Raw genomic sequence first — 12,613 nt, forward strand, 5'->3', positions numbered from 1 at the left:
TTTTTGTACTCACCGTAAAATCCTTTTCTCTGAAGTCCATGGACGGACACAGCTCCCACCCCTCCTTTTTAGGTTTGTACTGCTTGTTACGAACTGAGGCTGCATGCTGCAGTGAGGAGGGTTATGTCTGGAGGGACCGCCCCCTGGGCGGGGCTGTTCAACTCTGTTAATGTAACATGTATTTAACTATTTAACATGTTTCTGCCTAGTCCTCTCCTGTAAACAGGGAACATAACCCACTTGTCAAGATTTAAGGAGCTGTGTCCGTCCATGGACTTCAGAGAAAAGGATTTTACGGTGAGTACAAAAAATCCTATTTTTTCTGTGAAAATGACAATGGTCCCAAAAATGTGTCAAAATTGTCCGCCATAATGTCGCAGTCACGAAAAAAATCGATGATCGCCGCCATTAGTAGTAAAAAAAAAAAAAAAAATTAATAAAAATGCAATAAAACTATCCCCTATTTTGTAAACGCTATAAATTTTGCGCAAACCAATCGATAAACGCTTATTGCGATTTTTTTTTTTTTTTACCAAAAATAGGTAGAAGAATACGTATTGGCCTAAATTGAGGGAATTTTTTTTTTTATATATATGTTTTTGGGGGATATTTATTATAGCAAAAAGTAAAAAATATTGCATTTTTTTCAAAATTGTCGCTCTATTTTTGTTTATAGCGCAAAAAATAAAAACCGCAGAGGTGATCAAATACCACCAAAAGAAAGCTCTATTTGTGGGGAAAAAAGGACGCCAATTTTGTTTGGGAGCCACGTCGCACGACCGCGCAATTGTCTGTTAAAGCGACGCAGTGCCGAATTGTAAAAAACCCCTTGGGTCATGTAGCAGCATATTGGTCCGGTCCTTAAGTGGTTAAAAGGGTTGCTATGGGAATGACTACCGCAGCTAAACGCGGCCGCATGTAATCGCAATGTACAAATGCAGCTAATCGCAGTGCCTGGAGCCTTAAATTTCACAAAACATTTTGCATGCTTTTAACTGCAGCAAAACAGCCATCCGTGTGAAAGGGCCCTTGATTCCTGAAAGAAGCCCTAAATACCGAAGTTTGCCTGAAAACAGTATTTTTACAGCTATCGACCGCATGGATTCACGAAAGACTGAAGTTGTCAAACAAATCAAATTTATTTATTTTGTTTTATTTTTTAATGAGGTAGTAAGCAAAAACGTAGGCAAAAGAGTGGATGTGGACGTGGTATACTTGGACTTTACAAAAGCACTTGACACAGTTCCCCACACACGGCTCATGTGTAAGGTGAAGTCTACAGGCCCGGAAAAATCAGTTTGTTCGGCAGCGTATGCAAAATCGTCAAACATCCAAAAATGTTGGTCCTGCTACATTTTTGCAGTTTACCACAATACACATTGAGGAGAAAGTGGGACAAAATAAACTTTGTCATTGTTTTCAGTAGCCCAAATAAAACACTTGGCATTGGTGTCAGTGGCTCTAATAATAACCCCCAGTGTTGGTGTCAGTGTGTGCAGTTATAACTCTTGGATATGGTATCCGTTGCTGCAATTATAATTCATAGTATTGGTATCAGAGGCTGCAATTCAAACCACCAGGATTGGTGTCTGAAGCCACAATGATAACCCCCAGGATTGGTGTCTGTAGCCACAATGATAACCCCCAGGATTGGTGTCTGCAGCCACAATGATAACCCCCAGGATTGGTGTCTGCAGCCACAATGATAACCCCCAGGATTGGTGTCTGTAGCCACAATTATAACCCCCAGGATTGGTTTCTGAAGCCACAATGATAACCCCCAGGATTGGTGTCTGTAGCCACAATGATAACCCCCAGGATTGGTGTCTGAAGCCACAATGATAACCCCCAGGATTGGTGTCTGCAGCCACAATGATAACCCCCAGGATTGGTGTCTGCAGCCACAATGATAACCCCCAGGATTGGTGTCTGTAGCCACAATTATAACCCCCAGGATTGGTGTCTGTAGCCACAATTATAACCCCCAGGATTGGTGTCTGTAGCCACAATTATAACCCCCAGGATTGGTGTCTGTAGCCACAATTATAACCCCCAGGACTGGTGTCTGTAGCCACAATTATAACCCCCAGGATTGGTGTCTGTAGCCACAATTATAACCCCCAGGATTGGTGTCTGTAGCCACAATTATAACCCCCAGGATTGGTGTCTGCAGCCACAATGATAACCCCCAGGATTGGTGTCTGCAGCCACAATGATAACCCCCAGCATTGGTGTCTGTAGCCACAATTATAACCCCCAGGATTGGTGTCTGTAGCCACAATTATAACCCCCAGGATTGGTGTCTGTAGCCACAATTATAACCCCCAGGATTGGTTTCTGAAGCCACAATGATAACCCCCAGGATTGGTGTCTGAAGCCACAATGATAACCCCCAGGATTGGTGTCTGTAGCCACAATTATAACCCCCAGGATTGGTGTCTGTAGCCACAATTATAACCCCCAGGATTGGTGTCTGTAGCCACAATTATAACCCCCAGGATTGGTTTCTGAAGCCACAATGATAACCCCCAGGATTGGTGTCTGTAGCCACAATGATAACCCCCAGGATTGGTGTCTGTAGCCACAATGATAACCCCCAGGATTGGTGTCTGTAGCCACAATTATAACCCCCAGGATTGGTGTCTGAAGCCACAATGATAACCCCCAGGATTGGTATCTGTAGCCACAATGATAACCCCCAGGATTGGTGTCTGTAGCCACAATGATAACCCCCAGCATTGGTGTCTGTAGCCACAATGATAACCCCCAGGATTGGTGTCTGTAGCCACAATGATAACCCCCAGGATTGGTGTCTGAAGCCACAATGATAACCCCCAGGATTGGTGTCTGTAGCCACAATGATAACCCCCAGGATTGGTGTCTGCAGCCATAATGATAACCCCCAGGATTGGTGTCTGCAGCCACAATGATAACCCCCAGGATTGGTGTCTGTAGCCACAATTATAACCCCCAGGATTGGTGTCTGTAGCCACAATTATAACCCCCAGGATTGGTGTCTGTAGCCACAATTATAACCCCCAGGATTGGTTTCTGAAGCCACAATGATAACCCCCAGGATTGGTGTCTGTAGCCACAATGATAACCCCCAGGATTGGTGTCTGTAGCCACAATGATAACCCCCAGGATTGGTGTCTGTAGCCACAATGATAACCCCCAGGATTGGTGTCTGTAGCCACAATGATAACCCCCAGCATTGGTGTCTGTAGCCACAATGATAACCCCCAGGATTGGTGTCTGTAGCCACAATGATAACCCCCAGCATTGGTGTCTGTAGCCACAATGATAACCCTCAGGATTGGTGTCTGTAGCCACAATGATAACCCCCAGGATTGGTGTCTGTAGCCACAATGATAACCCCCAGGATTGGTGTCTGAAGCCACAATGATAACCCCCAGGATTGGTGTCTGCAGCCACAATGATAACCCCCAGGATTGGTGTCTGAAGCCACAATGATAACCCCCAGGATTGGTGTCTGAAGCCACAATTATAACCCCCAGGATTGGTGTCTGTAGCCACAATTATAACCCCCAGGATTGGTGTCTGTAGCCACAATTATAACCCCCAGGATTGGTGTCTGTAGCCACAATTATAACCCCCAGGATTGGTGTCTGAAGCCACAATTATAACCCCCAGGATTGGTGTCTGTAGCCACAATTATAACCCCCAGGATTGGTGTCTGTAGCCACAATTATAACCCCCAGGATTGGTGTCTGAAGCCACAATTATAACCCCCAGGATTGGTGTCTGTAGCCACAATGATAACCCCCAGGATTGGTGTCTGTAGCCACAATTATAACCCCCAGGATTGGTGTCTGTAGCCACAATTATAACCCCCAGGATTGGTGTTTGTAGCCACAATGATAACCCCCAGGATTGGTGTCTGTAGCCACAATGATAACCCCCAGGATTGGTGTCTGAAGCCACAATTATAACCCCCAGGATTGGTGTCAATCAGTTTGTAAGTCGTATGGTAAGATTAACCACTTAAGCCCCGGACCATTTTATAGCTAAAGGACCAGGCCCGTTTTTGCGATTTGGCACTGCGTCGGTTTAACAGACAATTGCGCGGTCGTGCGACATGGCTCCCAAACAAAATTGGTGTTCTTTTTTTCCCCACAAATAGAGCTTTCTTTTGGTGGTATTTGACTACCTCTGCGGTTTTTATTTTTTGCGCTATAAACAAAAATAGAGCGACGATTTTGAATTTTTTTTTTTGATATTTTTTACTTTTTTGCTATAATAAATATCCCCCAAAAATATATATAAAAAAAACTTTTTTTTCCTCAGTTTAGGCCGATACGTATTCTTCTACATATTTTTGGTAAAAAAAATTGCAGTAAGCGTTTATCGGCTGGTTTGTGCAAAATTTATAGCGTTTACAAAATAGGAGATAGTTTTATTGCATTTTTATTAATTATTTTTTTTCTACTACTTATGGCGGCGATCAGCGTTTTTTTTTTTTTTTTTTTTCGTGACTGCGACATTATGGCGGACACTTCGGACAATTTTGACATATTTTTGGGACCATTGTCATTTTCACAGCAAAAAATGCATTTAAAATGCATTGTTTACTGTGAAAATGACAATTGCAGTTTGGGAGTTAACCACAGGGGGCGCTGATGGGGTTATGTGTGACCTCATGTGTGTTTACAACTGTAGGGGGGTGTGGCTGTAGGTGTGACATCATCGATCGTGTGATCCCTTTTATAGGGGGACACAATCGATGACGCCGCCACAGTGAAGAACGGGGAAGCCGTGTTTACACACAGCTCTTCCCGTTCTTCAGCTCCGGTGACCGATCGCGGGACTCCATCGGCGATCGGGTCATGGAGCTTCGGACCGGGTCGCGGGTGCGCGCCCACGGCCAACGGCAAGATAATAGCACAGCACGTACCTGTAACCATACGTGCCATTCTGCCAACATAAATGTGCAGGAGGCGGTCCTTAAGTGGTTAAGGACCTTGCCCCTTTTTGCGATTCGGCACTGCGTCGCTTTAACTGACAATTGCGCGGTCGTGTGACGTGGCTCCCAAACAAAATTGGCGTCCTTTTTTTCCCACAAATAGAGCTTTCTTTTGGTGGTATTTGATCACCTCTGCGGCTTTTATTTTTTGCACTATAAACAAAAATAGAGCGTCAATTTTGAAAAAAAATCAATATTTTTTACTTTTTGCTATAATAAATATCCCCCAAAATATATAAAAAAACATTATTTTTTCCACAGTTTAGGCCGATACTTATTCATCTACATATTTTTGTTAAAAAAATTTTGCAATAAGCGTTTATTGATTGGTTTGCGCAAAAGTTATAGCGTCTACAAAATAGGGAATAGTTTTATGGCATTTTTATTAATAATTATTTTTTTACTAGTAATGGCGGCGATCAGCGATTTTTATCGTGACTGCGACATTATAGCGGACACATCGGACACTTTTGACACTATTTTGGGGCCACTGTTGTTTTTACAGCGACCAGTGCTATAAAAATGCACTGATTACTGTGAAAATTACACTGGCAGTGAAGGGGTTAACCTGTAGGGGGCCTCGAAGGGTTTAAGTGTTTCCTAGGGAGTAATTACTACTGTGTGGGGGGCGTGGCTTGGTGTGTGACGTCACTGATCGTCATTCCCTATGACAGGGAACAGATGATCAGTGGCAGTCACACTAGGAAGAACAAGGAAACGTTTGTTTACAATTACCTCTCCCCATTCTTCAGCTCTGTGACCCGATTGCCGGCCCCCGGTGGCGATCGGGTCCCGTGGGCGCGGTCACGGAGCACAGGACCAGGTTGCGAGGGCGGCGGAGCGCTCGTGGCCCACAGCTGGGCTCTTAAAGGCGACGTGCCCAGCCGTGCCCTTCTGCTGACATATATCGGCGTGAAGGGGTCCTTCACGAAGGGGTCCTGTTAAGTGGTTAAAGTGATTGTAAAGTCTCTTGTTTGTTATTTTTATAGGGAAAAAAAAAAGGTTATGCTTGCCTGCTCTCCTCGTCTTACTGGGTCCCTCTTCTGTGCTCCTAGCCCCTCCCTCCTGTTCAGTGCCCTCACAGCAAGCAGCTTGCTTTTGAGGGCACCCGAGCCGAGTCACAGCTCCCTCTGTCCATTCAGTCCCACCCCATTTCTCTTCTGATTGGCTAGCTGACTTTGACAGCAGCGGCAGCCAATGGCGCCGCTGCTGTGTCTCTGCCAATTGGGAAGGAACTTGGACGGCTGAGACACTCATGGGCAATGATGGACCCTCAGGTAAGTATTGGGGGGGCTGCTGCACACAGAAGGCTTTTTATTTTAATGTGTACAATGCATTAAGATAAAAAAAACTTCTGACTTTGCAACCCCTTTAAGGCTGGGTTCACACTACTGCGACTTACGGTGAGACTTTGCCAGGAGACTTTATGGCGACTTGAGTAATACTTTGAGGCACAAGTCTGATAGAAGTCGCCTTGAAGTAGTACAGGAACCTTTTCTAAAGTCTGAGCGACTTCAGTAGTGCTAATAAAGACCGCTCTCATTGACTACATGTCATGTGACTTGGGGGGGGGGGGGGGGGGGGTTCTCACAAGTCGGGTCCCAAGTTTCAGCAGTTTAATAGAGATGCACTCTGCACTCTGTGTATGTATGTATGTATGTATGTTTGTTTGTTTTTTAGCTATATGTGGTCTCAGATCTATATTTGTGTTTAATTTCAGTGGGGAGACTGAGAAGATCATCCGGAAAAAGCTGCGAGACATCTTGCGGGAAAGCGACCTTGAGAATATAACGTCTAAGCAGGTGAGTGGACGAAGATACAAAGGAAGGCACATTTACGCTTCTACAATAACTTTATGCCTAATTTGCATATGTAAACTTTACTTTTCATTTTTTTTTTACATTTGTTTTAATTAATACCCTGTTGTGTTTTTTTAATGATAAGCTGACAAATGGACACGTTTACACTGCGTGCACAATCATTAGGCAAGTTGTATTTTTAAGGAATAATTTCATTATTGAACAACTACAGTGCTCTCGGTCAATCCAAAATCTTAATAAACATTAATATTAATAAATCTCAAACCTGAATATTTAAGAAAGTAAAAGGTGAGGTTTTTGGCTTTCTCAGTAGAATATCTATGTGTGCACAATTATTGGGCAACTATTTGTGTGCAGAATTATGCAGCTAATTGAAAAACTAAAATGTTCCCATCTCGCTTGTTTATTTTTATCAGTCAAAGTGAGAATATTAAACTCAAACATTTCTGACATAATTTTTTTTTTAATTTGTGACCAATATAGCCACCCCTTCTTTTCAACAACAGTCGCAAGCCTTCCATTCATGGAGTCTGTCAGTGTCTTGATCTGTTGACAATCAACTTTTTATGCAGCAGCAACCACAGCCTCCCAGACATTGTTCAGGAAGGTGTACTGTTTTCCTTCCCCGTAAATCTCCTGTTTAACCACTTGACCACCAGGCCTATTTTGGCACTTCTCTCCTTCATGTAAAAATCACATTTTTTTTGATAGAAAATTAATCAGAACCCCCAAACATTATATATATTTTTTTTTAGCAGACATCCTAGGGAATAAAATGGCAGTCATTGCAATTCTTTTTGTCACACCGTATTTGCGCAGCGGTCTTACAAGCGCACCTTTTTTTTGGGAAAAAATCACTTTTTTTAATTAAAAAATAAGACAACAATAATTTTTGCCCAAATTTTTTAAATATTGTGAAAGATAATGTTAAACCGAGTACAATGATACCCAACATGACACGGTAAAAAATTGCGCCCGCTCGTGGCATGGCGTCAAACTTTTACCCTTAAAAATCTCGATAGGCGACGTTTAAAAAATTCTGCAGGTTGCATTTTTTGAGTGACAGAGGAGGTCTAGGGCTAGAATTATTGCTCTCGCTCTAACGATCGCGGCGATACCTCACTTGTGTGGTTTGAACACCGTTTTCATATGCGGGCGCTACTCGCGTATGCGTTCGCTTCTGTGGCCGAGCTCGACGGGGCGTTTTTAAAAAAAAAAAATTTTTTGTTTTCTTATTTATTTTTATTCCTTTTTATAATTTTTTACACTGAAATAATAAAAAAAAAAATTATCACTTTTATTCCTATTACAAGGAATGTAAACATCCCTTGTAATAGAAAAAAGCATGACAGGTCCTCTTAAATATGAGATCTGGGGTCAAAAAGACCTCGGTTCTCATATTTAGGCTTAAATGCAAAAAAAAAAAAAAAAAAATGTGAAAATGTCATTTTTTCAAATGACAAAAAAAAAAATGTTGCTTTAAGAGGCTGGGCGGGACTGACGTTTTGACGTCACTTCCCCTTAGCAGAGCTATGGGGATGGGCAAAGGAGATTTTTCCTTCAGTCTCGTCCCCAGTCAGCAGCCGAACGGTCCCGATCGCCTCCGCCGGCGAAGGAGGCGATCGGGACCGCCTCCTTCGGATACCTCGGTTGTGGCAGCAGCTGCTGCTGTTACCGAGATATCCATCTTTAAAAACAGGACGTACTTTGGCAATGGGCCGGTTGTCAAGTGGTTAAGAAGAGCCCACAAATTCTCAATAGGGTTTAGGTCAGGTGAGGAAGGGGGGGGGTTGGGGCCATGTCATTTATCTTTAGGCCTTTATTGGCTAGCTACGCAGTATAGAACTTCGATGCATGCTATGGAGCATGGTCCTGCATACATATCCTGGTCTTCTTCAAAGATGAATACTTTTTTTTTTTTTTTTTTTCTGTACCATTGGTTGAAGAAAGTGTCTTCTAAAAACTGGCAGTAGGTTTGGGAGTTGATTTTGAGTCCATCTTCAACCCGAAGGTCCAACTAACTCATTCCTAATCATAACAGCCCATACCAGTACCCCACTTTCACCTTGTGTTGAAGTGGAGTTCTGTGCCTGTTACTGATCAAGTCACAAGCCCATCCATCTGGTCTGTCAATAGTGACTCATCTCATCAGCCCATAAAACCTTAGAAAGATCCGTCTTTAGATATTTCTTCGCCCAGTCTTGACATTTTAACTTGTGTGTCTTGTTGGGTGGTCGGGTTTCAGCCTTCTTTACCTTGGCCTTACCTGAGCACTCCAGATAGGTTGCAGTTTTGAAGTATGACCGCACTGGAGGATGATGGGTACCTGATAGCTTCACGTTTTTAGTTTTTTCGCAAAAATTTGGCAGTAAATTTGCAGTTACTTTCCAGAGTAGGTTAAATCTTTTTTGGCCCATTTTGCCTGCAGAAAAGAAGCTGCCTAATAATTATGCACACCTTGAATATAGGGGGTTGCGCTCCTTATGCCACACCCTCCCTCGTTACACAAATACACATCATCTGATATGCTTAAAGCGGAGTTCCACCCAAAACCGGAACTTCTGATTTAAGAACGCCTCCCTGGATCCTGTTTGTGAAACAGAGATTTTGGGGAGGAGGGAGGGGAGCAGGTACCTGCTCCCACTTCCAATTCTGTTGCCTTAGGCGATCGTAATTGGAAGACCCCTGTACTCCTGAGGAGTATGCCCACTGTTTAAGCTCCCTTGTCCAGTGCCAGGACAATACCCGATCCCGCAGCCCACCCAGTCACTAGTCAGGACTCACTGTAGATGTGGATAAAAGCATAAAAAAATTATTGAAGAACAGACAGAAGTGGATATACACCCCTGGGGACAACCCCCCCCCCCTTTCCTGCTTGCATAGAGACACAGGGTGTGGTAAACGGTACATCTAATAGCATGAGGCACAGGTACATTCAAACATTTCAACAAATCCTATAAAACCTGGGCACACAGCCAACTTTCTCATTGGGAAGGACAGTTTAGGAAACTTTCTTCTACCTCTGATCTTCGAGCTTGGAACATGCATAATACAAACAGTAAAGAGGATGGGGTACTGTTGGTGGCCGGCATTAAACCCCATGGGCCCGACTGGAAGAAGCGTGGCTGCCCGGTACCTTAGGAAAATGGTACGGTGGTCACATTTTATATCTGGGCAATGAAATACTGTATGACCAGTGACGGCAATGTCCATGTTCTAAACATAGACAACCTGGCTGGTTTAGGGGCCGGTATCCCAGTGAAGAAAATGGACTTGGGACAGATGCTAAATAGGACTGGTACTATTACACCCACTCCCTCCCAAAGTTTTCTGGGACACACAACAGGTCCTAGAAGACTTCGGAACCAGTCACAGAGCGCAGCGCCACTTGGGCATGCACGGTGGGTACCCGACTGTGAAGCCGCAAGGTGCCCATAGTTAAGAGGCCGCTAAGGGGAGAACAGGGAGAGAACACGACTGGAATGAGTGCACCACTGGATTGTAGGACCGGTTATTGTCAGTGTGTGTTTATTAAAAATTCAGCAGCTACAGTTTTTATTGCTGCTGACTTTAAATAAACAAAAAAAATTACTGGAACTCTGCTTTAAAGTGGAAGGTCAGGCGAAAACGAACTAATGCTAAACCTGCTCTCTGCCACATTCTAAATCAAATCTATCTAACCCTGTAAAGTTCCCTATTCTACAACCAATCTGGTCCGGTCTCCAGTGGCGGAAGCTGCATGGAGGAGAGGACCGACAACGGCTGTGACATGACTGGGAAGTGACATCTCCCATAGGCCCCTTTCACAGGGATGGACTATTCAGGTCCGCCTGTCAGTTTTGACGGCGGACCTGAACGGCCGCTCCATGCAGTCCTATGGAGCGACGGATGTCAGCGGAGACATCAGACGTATGGGTACACGTCCATATCGGATCGGGTGAAATTTGACGAAAACGTACAGCATCGGATCGCTCCATAGAAATCGGCGGCGCTGCACAAGCCCCTCCCCGCTCAGTGAGCATCTTGTCATCCGCCAGCTCAGCAGAGATCTGCGGACTGATCTGCTGAACTGGCGGGAGCAGGCGGACTCCTCATGTGTAACTGGCCATAGACTTACTATGGGACTTTGTAGGCTGCCTCTCCTGCACCCGCCTTCACACGGAAGCCACCGCTGACAGCTGATGCTAGGACCAGACCAGTTTGGCTGCAGAATAGTTAAGTGCAGAGATTTTTCCTTTACAGGGTTAGATATATTGGGTTAAGAATGTGGCAGAGAGCAGGTTTAGCGTTAATCAGGTTTTGCCTGGACTTCCACTATAAATCCAATAAGCATTTAAGTTTATACAGCTTGGACAATATGCATAAAAATTATTTGGTCAAATACTCACTTGCCTAATTGTGCACACAGTGGCCCGGATTCAGAAAGCCCGGCGTAACTTTGTGCGGGAGTAGCGTATCTCAGATACACTACGCCGCCGTACCTTAGTGAGGCAGGTTCTGTATTCAGAAAGAACCTGCGCCCTAAGTTACGGCGGCGTAGCGTATGTGGTCCGGCGTAAGCCCGCGTAATACAAATTATCCAGGCAGTGGGCGTGTTGTATGCTAATGAATGGTGACCCCACGTAAATGAAGTTTTTTACTAACGGCGCATGCGCCGTCCGTGGACATATCCCAGTGCGTATGCTCCAAATTACGCCGCAAAGCCTCATTGGTTTCGACGTGAACGTAACTTACGCAAAGCCCTATTCGCAAACGACTTGCGCAAACGACGCAAAATTAGACGCTGGCCCGACGTCCATACTTAACATTGGCTACGCCTCATATAGCAGGGGTACCCTTATGTTGGAAGAAGCCTTGCGTAAACGACATAAAAAAATGCGCCGGATGTACGTTTCTGAATCGGCGTATCCACCTAATTTACATAATCTATGCGTAAATGTCCGGAAGCGCCACCTAGTGGCCAGCGTTAATATGCAACTAAGATACGACGGCGTAAGAGACTTGCGTCAGTCGTATCTTAGCCAAATTTCGGCGTATCTTGCTTTCTGAATACAGAAAGAAGATACGCTGGCGCATCCTAGAATTTACGCGGCGTATCAATAGATATGGCAGCGTAAATTTTCTGAATCCGGGCCAGTATATAAAAACATTATGGCCCAGATTCTCAAAGGACTTACGACGGCGTATTGCCACGTACGCCGTCCTAAGTCCGAATGAGAGTCGTCGTATCTATGCGCCTGATTCTTAGAATCAGTTACGCATAAATTCGGCTTAGATACGAGCGGCGTAAGTCTCTTACGCCGTCGTATCTTAGTTGCATATTTACGCTGGCCGCTAGGTGGCGCTTCCGTAGATTCCCGCGTTGAATATGCAAATTAGCTACATACGCCGATTTCCGAACGTATGTGCGCCCGGCGTATCAAGATACGTCGTTTACGTAAGACATACGCCGGCGTAAAGTTACCCCTCATAAAGCAGGGGTAAGTCATGTTAGGTATGGACGTCGGAAACGTACGTACAGCGTCGTATTTTACGTCGTTTGCGTAAGTCGTCCTTGAATGGGGCTAGACGTAATTTACGTTAACGTCGAAAGCATTGACTATTTGCGGCGTAGTTTTGAGCATGCGCACTGAGATACGTTCACGGACGGCGCATGCGCCGTTCGTTAAAAGCATCAATCACGTCGGGTCACTATTCATTACCATATAAACACGCCCACACCAGCCTACTTTGAATTACGCGGGCTTACGCCGGCACAGTTGCACTACGCCGCCGTAACTTTGGGCGCAAGTTCTTTGTGAATACGGGA

The 12,613-nt window shown here is 44.6% G+C and overlaps 1 protein-coding gene across 1 annotated transcript in view; it reads left to right on the forward strand.

Annotated features, from left to right (window-relative positions):
• Positions 1-12,613, forward strand: part of SSH3 (slingshot protein phosphatase 3) — a 99,146-nt gene that overhangs the window by 56,926 nt on the left and 29,607 nt on the right. Inside the window, exon 8 of the mRNA XM_040321013.1 lies at positions 6,705-6,786. Within this exon, the coding sequence (XP_040176947.1) occupies positions 6,705-6,786 (82 nt within the window). The remainder of the gene's footprint in view (positions 1-6,704; positions 6,787-12,613) is intronic.

This window comes from Rana temporaria, chromosome 8, assembly GCF_905171775.1.
Source record: "Rana temporaria chromosome 8, aRanTem1.1, whole genome shotgun sequence".
NCBI classification, from domain to species: Eukaryota; Metazoa; Chordata; class Amphibia; order Anura; family Ranidae; genus Rana; species Rana temporaria.